This window comes from Piliocolobus tephrosceles, chromosome 10 (assembly GCF_002776525.5).
Source record: "Piliocolobus tephrosceles isolate RC106 chromosome 10, ASM277652v3, whole genome shotgun sequence".
NCBI classification, from domain to species: Eukaryota; Metazoa; Chordata; class Mammalia; order Primates; family Cercopithecidae; genus Piliocolobus; species Piliocolobus tephrosceles.
The window spans coordinates 48,193,053-48,208,746 of NC_045443.1; the positions used below are offsets into that span (position 1 = coordinate 48,193,053).

At 44.2% G+C, this 15,694-nt stretch overlaps 1 protein-coding gene and 2 non-coding genes across 4 annotated transcripts in view; 1 reads left to right on the plus strand and 2 right to left on the minus strand.

Annotated features, from left to right (window-relative positions):
- Positions 1–15,694, minus strand: part of SLC11A2 (solute carrier family 11 member 2) — a 46,882-nt gene that overhangs the window by 21,364 nt on the left and 9,824 nt on the right. For both annotated transcript variants that reach the window (XM_023211134.1, XM_023211133.1), the window contains exons 2-5: positions 8,725–8,796; positions 6,829–6,977; positions 3,741–3,866; positions 3,226–3,345 (exon numbers count right to left, since the gene is read on the minus strand). In XM_023211134.1, coding sequence (XP_023066902.1) covers positions 3,226–3,345; positions 3,741–3,866; positions 6,829–6,977; positions 8,725–8,758 — 429 coding nt within the window. In that variant the 5' untranslated portion in view covers positions 8,759–8,796. The remainder of the gene's footprint in view (positions 1–3,225; positions 3,346–3,740; positions 3,867–6,828; positions 6,978–8,724; positions 8,797–15,694) is intronic.
- Positions 9,029–9,091, plus strand: LOC111542104. The gene has a single exon (XR_002731447.1). It is a non-coding gene; the product is annotated as a U7 small nuclear RNA (small nuclear RNA).
- LOC111542092 lies at positions 12,082–12,189 on the minus strand. Its single transcript, XR_002731435.1, has one exon. It is a non-coding gene; the product is annotated as a U6 spliceosomal RNA (small nuclear RNA).

Below are 15,694 nucleotides of genomic sequence, written 5' to 3' on the forward strand. Positions count from 1 at the left end.
ATAAGCTTGCTTTCACACACACACACAAAAACCTTCACATGTATCCATCTCCAAACCCAAAATAAAAATTAAAGAAAAAAAAAAAGGACAAAAATTATCCACGCATGATGGCGAACGCCTGTAGTCCCGACTACCTGGGAGGCTGAGGCAGGAGGACTGCCTGAGCCCCAGTGGTCAAGGCTGCAGTGAGCTGTGATTATGCCACTGCACTCCAGAGTGGGCAACAGACAGAGCAAGACTGTCTCAACAAACCACCACCACCACAACAAAAAAGGTTGGAGTCACCTTTAATGTAATAATACCCAAGCAAGTGAAAAAGAACAGATATGCAAAAGGACTCCAGGGAAGATGGTTGGAATTGGGTGGCATATAACGAAGTCACAAAGTAATCTGGCCAAACAATACAGCTAAAAATCAAATTCAGTTATGCTGACTCACTGACGCCAGAAAAAACACCTCCAGATAGCTAGGATCCAAAACATTTGTCAGGTCACCCATAGTAGCTCACACCTATAATCCCCGAACTTTGGGAGGCAGGCGGGAGGACTACTTGAGCCCAGGAGTTCGAGCCCAGGCTGGGTAACATGGTAAAACCCTGTCTCTACAAAAAATTTTAAAAATAGCTGGGTATTATGGTGCATGCCTGTGGTCCCAGCTATTCAAGAGACTGAGGTAGGAAAGCTGCTTGCACCTGGGAGGTCAAGGTTATAGTGAGCTATGATTGTACCACTGAACTCTAGTCTGGGTAATAGGGCAAGACCCTATCTTAATTTAAAAAAAAAACAGGCCAGGAACAGTATCTCATATCTGTAATCCCAGCACTTTGGGAGGCTGAGGCAAGTGGATCACTTGAGGTCTGGAGTTTGAGATCAGCCTGGCCAACATGGTGAAACCCTGTCTCTATTAAAAATACAAAAATTAGCCGGGTGTGGTGGTATGCACCTGTAATCCCAGTTACTTGGGAAGCTGAGAGAGGAGAATTGCTTGAACCTGGGAGGTCGATGTTACAGTAAGCCAAGATCACACCACTGTACCCAAGCCTGGGTGACAAAGTGAGACTCGGTCTCAAAAAAAAAAAAAAAAAAAAAGAGCAGGCTGGGCGCGGTAGCTCACACCTGTAATGCCAGCACTTTTGGAGGCTGAGACGGGCAGATCGTGAGGTCAGGAGTTTGAGACCAGCCTGGCCAACATAGTGAAACCTCATCTCTACTGAAAACACAAAAATTGGATGGGCATGGTGGTGCACGCCTGGAGTCCCAGCTACTCAGGAGGCTGAGGCAGGAGAATCGCTTGAACTCGGGAGGCAGAGGTTGTGGTGAGCTGAGATCACACCACTGTACTCCAGGCTGGGCAACAGAGAGAAATTCCATCTCAAAAATACCTAAACAAGGCCAGGTGCAGTGGCTCATGTCTGTAGTCCCAGCACTTTGGAAGGCCGAGGTGGGTGGATCACAAGGTCAGGAGTTTGAGATCAGCCTGGCCAACATGGTTAAACCCTGTCTCTACTAAAAATACAAAAATTAGCCAGGCATGGTGGCAGGCACCTGTAATCCCAGCTACACGGAAGGCTGAGGCAGGAGAAATGCTTGAAACCGAAGGCAGAAGTTGCAGTGAGCCAAGATCGCGCCACTGCACTCCAACCTGGGTGAAAGAGTGAAACTCCGTCTCAAAAAAACAAACAAAACAAAGCAACAACAACAACAAAAAAAAAGCGGGCCGGGCACAGTGGCTCATGTCTGTAATCCCAGCACTTTGGGAGGCCAAGGCTGGCGGATCACCTAAGGCCAGGAGTTCGAGACCAGCCTGACCAACATGGGGAAGCCTCATCTCTACTAAAAATACAAAAATTAGCCAGGCATGGTGGCACATGCCTGTAATCCCAGCTAGTCAGGAGGTTGAGGCAAGAGAATCACTGAAATCGCCTCACTGCAAGAGGCAGAGGCTGCAGTGAGCCGAGATCACACCACTGAACTCCAGCCTGGGTAACAGAGTAAGACTCTGTCTCGAAAAAAAAAAAAAAAAAAAAAAAAAATTATTATTATTACAAAATAAACAACTATTAACATATATGAAGAAAAAGAAGCTAGGCTTGGTGCAGCAGCTCATGCCTGTCGTCCCAGCACTTTGAGAAGCTGTGGTGGGAGGACTGCCTGAGCCCAGGAGTTTGAGACCAGTCTAGGCAACATAGCAATACCTCATCTCTACAAAAAAAAAAAAAATTTTTTTTTAATTAGCTGGGTGTGATGGTGCTTGCCTGTGGTCCCAGCTACTTGGGAGGCTGAGGTGGGAGAACCGCTTGAGTCTGGGAGGTCAAGGCTGCAGTGAGCCATGATTACATCACTGCAATCCACCATGGGTGACGGATTCAGACTCCATCTCAAAAAATAAAAAGAAAGAAAAAGAAGCTAGAAGGATTATAAATTACCAAGGTTTTGTTTGTTTTTAAAAAATGTTATGGGTACATAGTAGCTATATATAGTACCGGGCATATGGGATATTTTGATACAGGCATAAAATGTGTAATAATCACAACAGAGTAAATGGGGATATTACCAAGAATTTTTTATTTTTTTGAAAAGCAGATAAGGATACTTTTTGCTCACATCTAGGAAAAGAAACAAAACAAAAGACAAAGCTAAGTTAAAAATATCTTCCAGACATAGTGTTCATTCTTGCCTTAGGCAACGGTAAGAAAGGCCCAAAATGTCCAGAAGGAAGCTGTAGAGGACAGTGTAGCCCCCAGGGGGAAGGGAAACCAAAAAATAATTATTAGCAAATCCAAAGATCCTGCCACATATAGTTTGTAGTAAAAGGAAAAAAACTTACTTTTACAAAGTGATGGCAAAGTCAAACAAAAAAAGAAGATATATAAAATGCAAACTGATGGAGTACCATGGAGGTATGAATAAAAGTGCTCAAAGAGAGTATCCTCCTCCCTACGGGCTGGGCATTGCTAGATACTGGAAGCCACAGTGAATTGTAACAGAGTTTTTCTAAGAAAACCTTCTAGGAAATGCGAGTCTTAAGTTAGATTTTGAAGGAGCGGGGAAAACATGGCCTGGCAGCAGGAGGAGCTACAGTATTTCCCTTGGTACCATCCGTCTTCAGGGCTACTGACCCCCAAGTCCTTGACTGTCTCACTATATAATGAGGCCAGCACATACTGCCAGACACATAGATTTCTACGGCATGAGTGAGAGACAAACAGGACAGTACATTGCTCACCTTGGGATACTGACGGTGACATACTTCAGCAAGATGCAGCCCAGTGACCACTCCCAGTCTAGCTGCAAGCCGCTGGAGCAGCAGCCCCACAAGGGTGGACAACAGAAGGATCCAGAGCAACTAAGAAGAACAAAATATCCTTTAACACTCATTGAACAACTGAGCTTTTGTTTGTTTGTTTATTTAGTTGTTTGGCAACATGAGTGGTAAATACTGCATTCAGAAAAGAGCCCAGGTCAAGAATCAAATGACTTGAGTTCTATATCAGGTTTTTTGCACATGACCTGCTAAGTCACCTTGTACCTTTCTGAGCCTCAGTTTCTCCTATATGCAGTTTCTCCTTTGTTCAAGGAAACTATGTGGATAAAAATAAGACCAAATGGAAAGTACTTTACATATAAAAGCCACTGCCAATGAAGTAGCCCCTGAGGTTACTATCCACCATGCAGGGTGGAGAAAAGGATATGAGAGTGTATTGTGTGTTTAAAAGGACAGGGGTAGGACTAGATGTTCACCTTAAATCCAGCCACTGCTCCAGACTGCAAATCGGATTCAATATTTCCTGGATCCAGGTAGGCAATGCTCATAAGAAAGCCTGGTCCGGTGAAAGCCCAGAGTTTACGAAAGCTAAAACAAGAGTACTACACAAGAGAGAAAAAGAGATTAAACTGAACATCACTATTGAACTACTGATCTAATTGATCTGTTATCACATATGAAGCAACAATACCAGCCTCACAAAAGGATTTACAATGTCAGATATTGCATGTGTCCAAGTTTCACTTCCATTTCACCCACTTTTTATTAAGAAGCTGGCCACTTCTCTAAGTCAGAGCCCCTCCCTTACTTGCGGGTTCCATCAGCCTCTTATTCTAAAACTAGAATAACAGTATCAGTACCTCTGTGCCCAAACACTTCCCAAAAAGGACAAGAGCCACCATTTTAAAAAGGAAACAAGCCAGATGTGGTGGTGTGTGGTGTGTGCCTATAGTCCAGCTACTCGGGACAGTGGGGAGAGCAACAAAAATAAAATGCTAAGCTTCCCCAACCAACTGAATGGATCCTCTTCTTAACCAAGGGCATTCCAAAGAAAACCTGAAAAACTAGTTCAGGCCATGATGGGAGGGAGAGGTCAGACAAACTTTATTATACCCCCTTCCCTTTGGAATTCCGACACCAATGACTAGCATTAAAACAGAGATCTTGGCCAGGTGGGCGCAGTGGTTCACACATGTAATCCCAGCACTTTGGGAGGCCGAGGCGGGTGGATCACCTGAGGTTGGGAGTTCGAGACCAGCCTGACCGACATGGAGAAACCTCATCTCTACTAAAAATACAAAATTAGGCAGGCATGGTGGCACACGCCTGTAATCCCAGCTACTCGGGAGGCTGACGTAGGAGAATGGCTTGAACCAGAGAAGAGGAGGTTGTGGTGAGCCGGGATCACAACACTGCACTCTAGCCTGGGCAACAAGAGTGAAACTCCCTCTCAAAACAAACAAACAAACAAGCAAAACCAGAGATCTTAAAACTGACAAAACAGATCCCTTATAGCAATAACATGCCAGATTCCAACCTGACTCTAGCATACCATCACATGACAGATAACAGGCCCTGAAAGAAATCAAAGTATTTTACTCCAAAATATATTTCTTTGTATATTTTGAAATGACCCTGCAAAGCAGTCTCTTATGAGCAAAACCTAGAATATGTAGAGAATCTCCTTCCCTTTCCAGGTCTTTTCCTGATCCAGGAGAGAATTAACTAGTAGTCTGGTACCCTTTAAAGTCTGATAAAAGACATTTACATCTATTTTCTCTGAAGCTTGTTACGTGGAGGCTTCACCTACATAATAAAAACCTTTGTCTCCACAACCCCTCATTTTAGACACTCCACAGCCCCTCATTTTAGACCAGGTATTTAGAAAATAACTCTTTCAACCAATTTCTTTTTTTATTTATGTTTATTTTTGTAGAGACAGGGTTTTGCCATGTTGCCCAGGCTGGTCTCAAACTCCTGGGCTTAAGCAATCCTCCCACTTCAGCCTCCAAAGTAGCTGGGACCACAGGTGTGCACCACCACACGCAACTATTTTTTTTTTTTTTTAAGTAGAGACAAGGTCTCATCATGTTGCCCAAGCTGGCTGGTCTTGAACTCCTGGGCTCAAGCAATCCACCCACCTCAGCCTCCCAAAGTGCTAGAATTACACGCATGAGCCACTGCACCCAGCCTCAATCAACTTCCAAGCAGAAAATCTTTAAATCCACTTTTGACCTAAAAGGTGCCCCCTCCCCACTTCAAGTTGTCCCACCTTTCCTGATGGAACCGATGTACACCTTACATATATTGGCTGATGTTTGCCTGTAACTTCTGACCCCTAAAACGTATAAAATCAAGCTGTTACCCCAACCACCTTGGGCACATGTTCTCGGGACTTCCTGGGGCTGTGTCACGGGCCTTGGTCACTCATATTTGGCTCAGAATAAACCTCTTTAAATATTTTACAGAGTTTGACTCTTGTTTGTTTGTTTGTTTTGAGATGGAGTCTCACTCTGTCACTCAAGCTGGAGTGCAGTGGTGCAATCTTGGCTCACTGCAGCCTCTGCCTCTCAGGTTCAAGTGATTCTCCTGCCTCAGTCTCCTGAGTAGCTGGGATTACAGGCACCCACCACTACACCCAGCCAACTTTTGTAACTTTAGTAAAGACAGGGTTTCGCCATGTTGACCAAGCTGGTCTTGAACTCCTAACCTCAGGTGATCTGCCTGTCTCGGCCTCCCAAAGTGCTAGGATTCAGGTGTGAGCCGCTGCGCCTGACCTGTTTTGTTTTGGTTTTTGTTTTTGACAGGAGGTCTCATTCCTGTTACCCAGAGTGAAGTGCCATGGCATGATCTTAGCTCACTGCAACTTCTGCCTCCTGGGCTCAAGTGATCCTCCCACCTCAGCCTCCCGAGTAGCTGGAACTACAGGTGTACACCACCATGCCCAGATAATTTTTGTATTTTTTGTAGAGACCGGGTTTCACCATGTTGGCCAGGCTGGTCTTGAACTCCTAGGCTCAAGTGATCCTCCTTCCTTAACCTCCCAAAGTGCTGGGATTATAGGTGTGAGCCTGAGCCCAGCCAGAGTTTGACTCTTTTTCATCAATGAACAAGAGGAAGGATAGCTTGAGGCCAGGAGTGCAAGACTAGCCTGGGCAACATAGTGAGACCCTGTCTCTAAAAACAAAAATAAAAATAATGAGCCTGGCATGGTGGCATGCCATCTATAGTCCCAGCTACTGGGGAGGCTGAGGTGGGAGGATCACTTGACCCCAGGAATTCAAGGCTACAGTGAGCTATGGTTGTGCCACTGCACTGGAGCCTAGATGACGGAGCAAGATCCTGTCTGTAAAAAAAACATACAGACAGACAGATAGATAGGCAGATAGATAGATATAGATAGATGTGTGTGTGTGTATGTATATGTGTATATATATATACAGTTTTCAGAGACTTCCAGCCAACATTAGAGCTGAGGCTGCTGACCCTGAGCCATCCAGCAGATCTTTCACTCACAGGTTTTCCCCAGACAATAGTGCTCTCCTCCAAGGACCTGACACTAACCTCCTCCTCAGGAATGGAGATCTTCTCATTAAAGTAAGTGGCGAAGTACTCCTCTGAGTCCCCAGGGGACTGTGGAAGAGAGGGATTACCATAGACACTGTTGACGGTACCAAGACAGGCAGACTCCCCATGATCTCCAGAAACGCTGTCTGAATTAACAGATTTGAAAATAAATTAGTAAAAAATGAACAAAATACACTAACAATTCATCCTTAGTATACTGAAATTAAAATTAAATAGTTTAATACCTAAATGCACAAGAGACCAACCTGACTCTAGCTCAACTTATTTTGAATAGTTTACTTTTAATGTATATTTTATAATAAGTAATACATTCACATGGTTAAAAATTCAGGAAGTAAAAAATTTAGCCTACACTAAAAAAGTTATCTCCCTCCCCTCACCCAGTCACTCAGCTCCCTAGATCAGTTTTAACTCACAGTGGTTTTCCTATTTCCACACTTCTACTCCTACTTTGGAATTTTTAGAGCCATTTCATTTTCCTCTAAAAACACTGACATATGGGCTCAAAATATTACATTCCCAGACCAGCTCCTGGTAACCTAAATTCCTAGCTTTTAAAAGAAAAGAACTAGGCCCATCTAGCGAAATGTCCTCCCTACCTCCTATATTTGGTAGGACTTACTCAAAGAATTGTCCTTGGACATTATACCTCCGTCAGACTTCTCAAAAAAGGTGCAAGTTACAAAATCCTGCTACAGTTCAGGCTAAACTCTGAAGCTGCAGCAAAACCACCAAGCAGGAACCCTTTGTACTCTGACTAAGGCTTGCAGTAAAGTGCCGCTGGTCACGGGGTACTGGCACCCTCGTGATGGCAGGGCTCATCTCAGACTGATATCAGTGTTTCCCTGAGTTCTGCATTTTGCAGTCAATCTTAAATACTGGGAAGCAGAACGTCTGGGAGAAAAGGGATAACCTGCCAGAAATACACAGAGCCTAGTTTGCTTCAGCCATCAAATGGCTATTTTGAATCACAAAGCTCTAATCTCTGCGTTTCCAATAAATCCTTAAAACCTCTAATTTAAACAAATAAGAGCTTTCTTCCTTCGGGAGCTGACTCATATCATCTTAATTAAGCAGCTTTGAATTCATGAAGAAATTTATAGAAAAGGAACAGAAATTCCAAAGAAGAAGCTCAGATTTAGGAAGGAATAGTCAAAGCACTCAAGAAGCTCCAATCAAATACAGAGCGTAAGGTACTCGTCCTGTATTTTACTACTCCATACACATCTGAAACACCAGGAAGTATCATGAGCAGTCAAAGCACACCAGAGGTTTTTATCCTGGGTCTGGGAATAATATTGCCCTTGTAAGCATTACTGCCAGAAACCAAATTACAACTAATCTTGGCTCAACTCAGAATTATAAAAAAGATATGAAGCAGGTCTCTGGTTAAAAATCTGTTTTCAGGGCTGGGTGCGGTGGCTCATGCCTGCAATCCCAGCACTTTGGGAGGCCTAGACGGGTGGATGACCTGAGGTCAGGAGTTCAAGACCAGCCTGACCAACATGGCAAAACCCCATCTCTACTAAAAATACAAAAAAATTAGCCAGGCATGGCAGCAGGTGCCTGTAATCCCAGGTACTCCAGAGGCTGAGGCAGGAGAATTGCTTGAACCTGGGAGGCGGAGGTTGCAGTGAGCCGAGACTGCGCCACTGCACTCCAACCTGGGCAACAGAGCAAGACTCCACTTAAAAAAAAAAAAAAAAATCCATTTTCATTTACTGCCTAAGTCACCAGATGGTGACTTTTGAATGGAATTGTTAGAATAGACGATGATAGATGATGACAAGAGGAAAAATATGATAAATTTCTGTTACCAATATAAATCTAATTACAAATAAAATTAGGCAATAATACAAAGCGGTAAATTACCATCTGACATCTTCTGTTCAAGACCCAACACCATGGTGGATACCTGAGTAGCTGAATTCTTAGAATATGATTCTGGAAAGGAGAAAAGGGAGGGAGAAGAATTAGCAAGAACAAACTAACAAGTTCAGAACCAGCAGTTTGTTACTCTGTATGACTGAATACTTACTATGAAAAGAGTAATTCTTCTACTGAATTAGGTAACCTTGAAAATAATTACAGTTTTCAGAATATGACTGACAGATATTTAACAAAAATAGAAAAGCCTTAGTCAGGATTTTGCTGGCAAGACTTCAAAACCAAATTGAAGTGTTACAGCTCTTTTAGAATGTGTCCGGGCAAGGTTTCTGGTTTTCACTGTGAAACTCTTCATGGATGGTGAGGGGCAGTGGACAAACTGAACAGGAGGTATTTTAGTGAGACGGCAAATACCATTTTTTTTTTTTTGAGTCAGAGTCTTGCTCTGTCGCCCAGGCTGGAGTAAAGTGATTCTCCTGCCTCAGACTCCCAAGTAGCTGGGATTACAGGTGCCTGCCACCACACCCGGCTAATTTTTTGTATTTTTAGTAGAGACGGGGTTTCACTGTGTAAGCCAGGATGGTCCTGATCTCCTGACCTCATGATCCACCTGCCTCAGCCTCCCAAAGTGCTGGGATTATAGGCATAAGCCAACGCGCCTGGCCAGGCAAATACTTCTTTAATTAGCATCTACCCAGAGGCTGCTAGGCAAGTATCCGGTCTCTGCCTTTGCCTCCAAATTATCCCAAGTGTCTGAAGCCAGACACATTTCCCCCTATTTTATGAGGCTTTTTTTTCTTTTTTTTTTTTTTTTTTTTGAGATGGAGTCTCACTCTGTTGTCCAGGCTAGAGTGCAGTGGCACAACCTCAGCTCGCTGCAACCTCCGCCTCCTGGGTTCAAGCAACTCCCCTGCCTCAGCCTCCCGAGTAGCTGAGATTACAGGTGTGTGCCACCATGCCCGGCTAATTTTTGTATTTTCAGTAGAGACAGGGTTTCACCATGTTGGCCAGGCTGGTCTCAAAGTCCTGACCTTGTGATCCACCCACCTCAGCCTCCCAAAGTGCTGGGATTACAGGCATGAGTCACCACGCCCAGGCAAAGATATTTTATGAGTTTTTAAGGACAGAGATCTATAATTCTCTTTGGTCTAAAATATGTCATTTAAGTTCATGGTTCAGTCTTCTAGAACGGGTGGGAAAAAGCACCATACGAGCATACTGGTAGTGGAGGGCCACTATTTGGTAGCCTCAAATCTTCCTGAGAAAGTAAAGTCTACAGCTATAATGTTCCAGACCTCATTCCTCAACCCTCTGACAACTAGAAGAAACTAGTCACCCGTGGCCCAGCCCCTCCTGGGCTCTCCAAGAGAGCTGAAGCACCAGCAGGATTAAGCACAGTGTGCAGGATGCCAGCCTTTGTCTACAGGTCCTGTACTAAGCAACCTGCAGTGGGGTGGGTAGAGTTGGGAGTGGGGTGGAAGTTCCAGACGTCCATCATCCGGTTAAGTTTAATTGGGAGGGAGGATGTTAGCAAGCTCACTTGGGCACAGATCTATGGCCTATTCTCCATTGAGCCTCACCAATAAGGCTATTAAAAAAAAAAAAAATTCAATCTTATTATTATCTACTTCTCAGTTGATTTCAAATTTAGAAGGGGAGGGACAACACAGTATTTATTGATAAGCCCCTGCTTAAATCCCAATAATAACTGTCCTACTGAAGAAGTGACGATGCCTCGCTTAATGATCTTTTACTGCTTAAATCTAGTCTTTTTTCCACCCTTGTCCCTTATATGTTATTCCTACATGAACAATCTTCTACTTGCTGTTTCGGGTTTTGGGTAATCTTTCTATCTACCAACATATTCTGTACTTATAGAATTACAGAATTCAGACCAGAAAGGAGCTTTTCTTTTCTTTTTAGGTTTCATCTGTCTTCTGGGGCATATATACCACCGCCTGCTAATTTGGAAAACATAATCCTTCCTCTCTAGAGTCACCAACACCAAGTATTATATTACAACGGACAAGTAGCCACGTCTCTCCTGTCAGGTTTTAAGCCACTAGATGACTAAACATCAGCCAACAGCCCCCAATAATACTGACTAAATTCAACCCCTCTTTCAGTCAATTACAATAACACCTCTCCTAAATGGGATTTACATATATGACCACTCAGAGTAGCAGTACTCACTTGGATTCCGATCACAGCACAGCACCCTCATTCCCGGCAAAGCCTTTTTACTTTTGTTTTACATATAATTCTAATAAACTAATGTTATCAGGTTATTTTAACCTACAATAAACTGGAAACCACAAATCGGATCTGGAACTATGCATAGCTCCTCTAGGAAAAGAGGAACTTGGCACACTGAGGAATCAAAAAACTCAAGTACATCAATTAGTCTTGGGCGATTTGGTATGAGGCAAACGGTTCTTCCTTATAAGTCAATCAGTTCTGAGAATATTATTACAAGTATAACAACTCAAGTTTCCAATTGTGGCCCTGATCACAATGAGGTGAATGAATTAAATTGCTTTTTTTTTTTTTTGAGACAGAATTTCACTCTTGTCACCTAGGCTGGAGTGCAATGGCATGATCTCGGCTCGCTGCAACCTCTGCTTCCTGGGTTCAAGTGATTCTCCTGCCTCAGCCTCCGAAGTAGCTAGGATCAAAGGGGCCCACTACCAAGCCCGGCGAATTTTTGTATTTTTTTTTTTTTTTAGTAGAGATGGGGTTTCACCACGTTGGCCAGGCTGTAAATCACTTTTGTAATGATGATTAATATCCCATTTAAGGCACTGGAAAATCAGCTGGGCATGGTAGTGCATGTCTGTGGTGCCAGCTACTTGGGAGACTGAACTAGCAGGACTGCTTGAGCCTGGGGGTCAAGGCTGCGTGGGCCATGATTGCACCACTGCACTCCAGCCTGGGAGATACAGCGAGGCCTTGTCTAAAAAAGAAGAAAAAGAAGACGCAGAAATGTCTCGTCTACATCTGAGGAAGATTTTTATCCAAAATAGGCAAAACAGTCCTTAAAAGTTTTTAATTTTTTTTGAGATGCAGTCTCACTCTGTCACCTAGGCTGGAGTGCAGTGGCGTGATCACAGCTCACTGCAACCTCTAATTCGCGGGTTCAAGCGATTCTCCTACCTCAGACTCCTGAGTAGCTGGGATTACAAGCACATGCCACCACACCCAGTTAATTTTTCTATTTTTAGTAGAAATGGGGTTTTGCCAGGCTGGTCTCAAACTCCTGACTTCAGGTGATCCACCCGCCTCGGCCTCCCAAAGTGCTGGGATTATAGGCATGAGCCACTGCCCCAGGCCAAAAATCTTTCTTTTAATATGGAACACTTCACAAATTTGCGTGTCATCCTTGTGCAGAGAGGCCATGCTAATCTTCTCTTGATTGTTCCAATTTAGCATACGTGCTGCCGAAGCAAGCACCAAAATAGGCTTTTAAAAGTTGTATTTTAAAAGCAAACAATTAAGGTAATAGTGTGATCTTCCCAAGATTGTAATCTACAAATATTTTTAGACAGAAATATTTCATGATAAAATGTTAAATAATTGGCCGGGCGTGGTGGCTCACGTCTGTAACCCCAGCACTTTGGGAGGCCGAGGCGGGTGGATCATGAGGTCAGGAGATTGAGACCATCCTGGCTAATACAGTGAAACCCCGTCTCTACTAAAAATACAAAAAACTAGCTGGGCGTGGCGGGCACCTGTAGTCCCAGCTACTCGGGGGGCTGAGGCAGGAGAATGGCGTGAACCCAGGAGATGAAGCTTGCAGTGAGACGACATTGCGCCACTGTACTCCAGCCTGGGCGACAGAGCGAGACTCCGTCTCAAAAAAAAAAAAAGTTAAATAATTATTAATGGTATTCTAAGTTCATTCCTATACCAAGTATATACAGAGCTGTTCAAATACAAAAAGTTTCACTTCTCTCTGAAATCTCAAGAATGAATTATTTCAAGAAAGAAAACAAATTCTAGATTCCAGCCTTTTCAACAAAGCTTTTAGTCAGCAAACTACATGTTTCATTACAGTGCCTACAGAATAAAACTTGGGCTTGGGACCAGACATGGTGGCTCACATCTCTAATCCCACCACATTGGGAGGCTGAAGTGGGTGGATCACCTGAGGTCAGGAGTTCAAGACCAGCCTGGCCAACATGGGTGAAACCCCATCTCTACCAAAAATACAAACATTAGCCAGGCGTGGTGGCAGGTGCCTGTAATTCCAACTACTAGGGTGGCTGAGGCATGAGAATCGTTTGAACCCAGGAGGTGGAGACTGCAGTGAGCCGAGATTGTGCCACTGCACTCCAGCCTGGGTGACAGAGTAAAACTCCGTCTCAAAGAAAAAAAAAAAATTAATAAAACTAGGGAGGGACCAGGCGCAGTGGCTCACACCTGTAATCCCAGTACTTTGCGAGGCTGAGGCAGGCGGATCACCTGAGGTCAGGAGTTCAAGACTAGCCTGACCAACATGGAGAAACTCCATCTCTACTGAAAATACAAAATTAGCTGGGCATGGTAGCGCACGCCTGTAATCCCAGCTACTCAGGAGGCTGAGGCAGAAGAATCGCTTAAACCTGGGAGGCGGAGGTTACAGTGAGCTGAGATCGTGCCACTGCACTGCAGCCTGGGCAATAGAGCAAGATTCCAGCTCATAAAAAATAAATAATTAAATAATTACCAAAAAAAAAAAAAAAAAAAAAAAAACTACGGAGGGAATAGAAAGGGCCAGGCCAGTTATGCATAGCATTTAAGTCTCCATGAAAATTTATGACCCATATGGAAGCAGTAAGTTAATGTTAAGACAGTTTTGCTCTCCAGGGCTGTAGCACCAGGTTGTTTCAGTTACTTTGTCACATTAAGGAAAAGATCCAGAGTTAGGACACAAGCAGCCAGAATCAACCCAGCAACACTTTGATAAGTAACCATCACAATTACGATTAATACTGCTTTGATATTCTAGCTCAACCCTAACCATAAAGTGTCACCTTCTCTTAAACCCATTAAGTTTCTTCCTACTGAACAGCAATTGGCAGAAAAAAAAAATGGCACTCATGGTTAAATGTAATATGACTATTTTATCCCATTCTCCTGCCTCAGCCTCCCTAGTAGCTGGGATTATAGGTGCATGCCACCATGCCCAGCTAACTTTTGTATTTTTAGTAAAGACAGGGTTTCACCATATTGGCCAGGATGGTCTCCATCTCCTGAACGATCCGCGCACCTCAGCCTCCCAAAGTGCTGGGATTACAGGCATGAGCCACCGCACCCAGCCTATTTTATCCCATTCTCTAACAAAAGTTGTAAGACTGGCTGGCTGTAGTTGCTCATGCCTGTAATCCTAACACTTTGGGAGGCGAAGGCAGGCGGATCGCTTGAGCCCAGGAGTTCAAGACCAGCCTGGGCAACATAGTGAAACCCCATCTCTACAAAATATACAAAAATTAGCTAGGTGGAGGCCGGACACGGAGGTTCACACCCGTAATCCCAGCACTTTGGGAGACTGAGGCAGGTGGACCACCTGAGGTCAGGAGTTTGAGACCAGCCTGGCCAACATGTTGAAACCTTATCTCTACTAATAATACAAAAATTAAAGCTAGACGCAGGGGCTCACGGCTGTAATCCCAGCACTTTGGGAGGCTGAGGCAGGCGGATCACGAGGTCAAGAGCTCGAGACCAGCCTGGCCAAGATGGTGAAACCCTGTCTCTACTAAAGATACAAAAATTAGCTGGGCATCATGGCACGCACCTGTAATCCCAGCTACTCAGGAGGCTGAGACAGGAGATTCACTTGAACCTGGGAGGTGGAGGTTGCAGTGGGCCGCGATCGCACCATTGCACTCCAGCCTGGGCGGCAGGGCGAGACACCATCTCAAAAAAAAAAAGAAACAGCCGGGTGTGGTGGTGAATGTCTGTAATCCCACCTACTGGGCAGGCTAAGGCAGGAGAATCACTTGAACCCAGGAAGCGGAGGTTGCAGTGAGCAGATATCGTGCCACTGCACTCCAGCCTGGGTGACAAGAGCAAAACTCTGTCTCCAAAAAACAACAAAAAAAATTAGTTGGCTGTGGTGGTGGGCATCTGTAGTCCCAGGAGGCTAAGGTGGGAGGATCACCTGAGTCCAGGAGGTCAAGGCTGCAGTGAGTGGTGATCAGGCCACTGCATTCCAGCCTGGGTGACAAGGCAAGACCCTGCCTCAAAAAAAAAATGTTGTAAGACCGTTTTACAAGATAAAAATGCTAACAAAATTTTATTTTCTGTCTAAACTTTCAAAAGTCTACATATTCTTTGATCCAGCAATTTTACTCCTAAAAATGTATTCTTAAAAAAAAAAAAAGCAAAAAGTACTCATCAAGGAAATATATACAAGGATATTTCCCACAGCATTGTTTGTAGTATGAAAAGACTGTAAACAACCTCAATATTAGTAGAGGACTGGTTGAATAAACCACGCACATTCATTGGGAACAATACCATGCAACCACTATAAATAAGATGATCTATCATGTATTGATAGGAAACAATCTCTAAAATATTATATGTTGTCAAGTCAAAAAACCAATTTGTTGAGCAGCATGTTATCATGTATGTAGCAAAAAGAAAAATGAGAAAACACACAGACGTACACATACAATCTCTAAAGGACACACCAAAAACTGGTAATAAAGGCCATCCCTGGCCGGGCGCGGTGGCTCAAGCCTGTAATCCCAGCACTTTGGGAGGCCGAGACGGGCAGATCACGAGGTCAGGAGATCGAGATCATCCTGGTGAACACGGTGAAACCCCGTCTCTACTAAAAAATACAAAAAACTAGCCGGGTGAGGTGGCGGGCGCCTGTAGTCCCAGCCACTCGGGAGGCTGAGGCAGGAGAATGGCGTGAACCTAGGAGGCGGAGCTTGCAGTGAGCTGAGATCCGGCCACTGCACTCCAG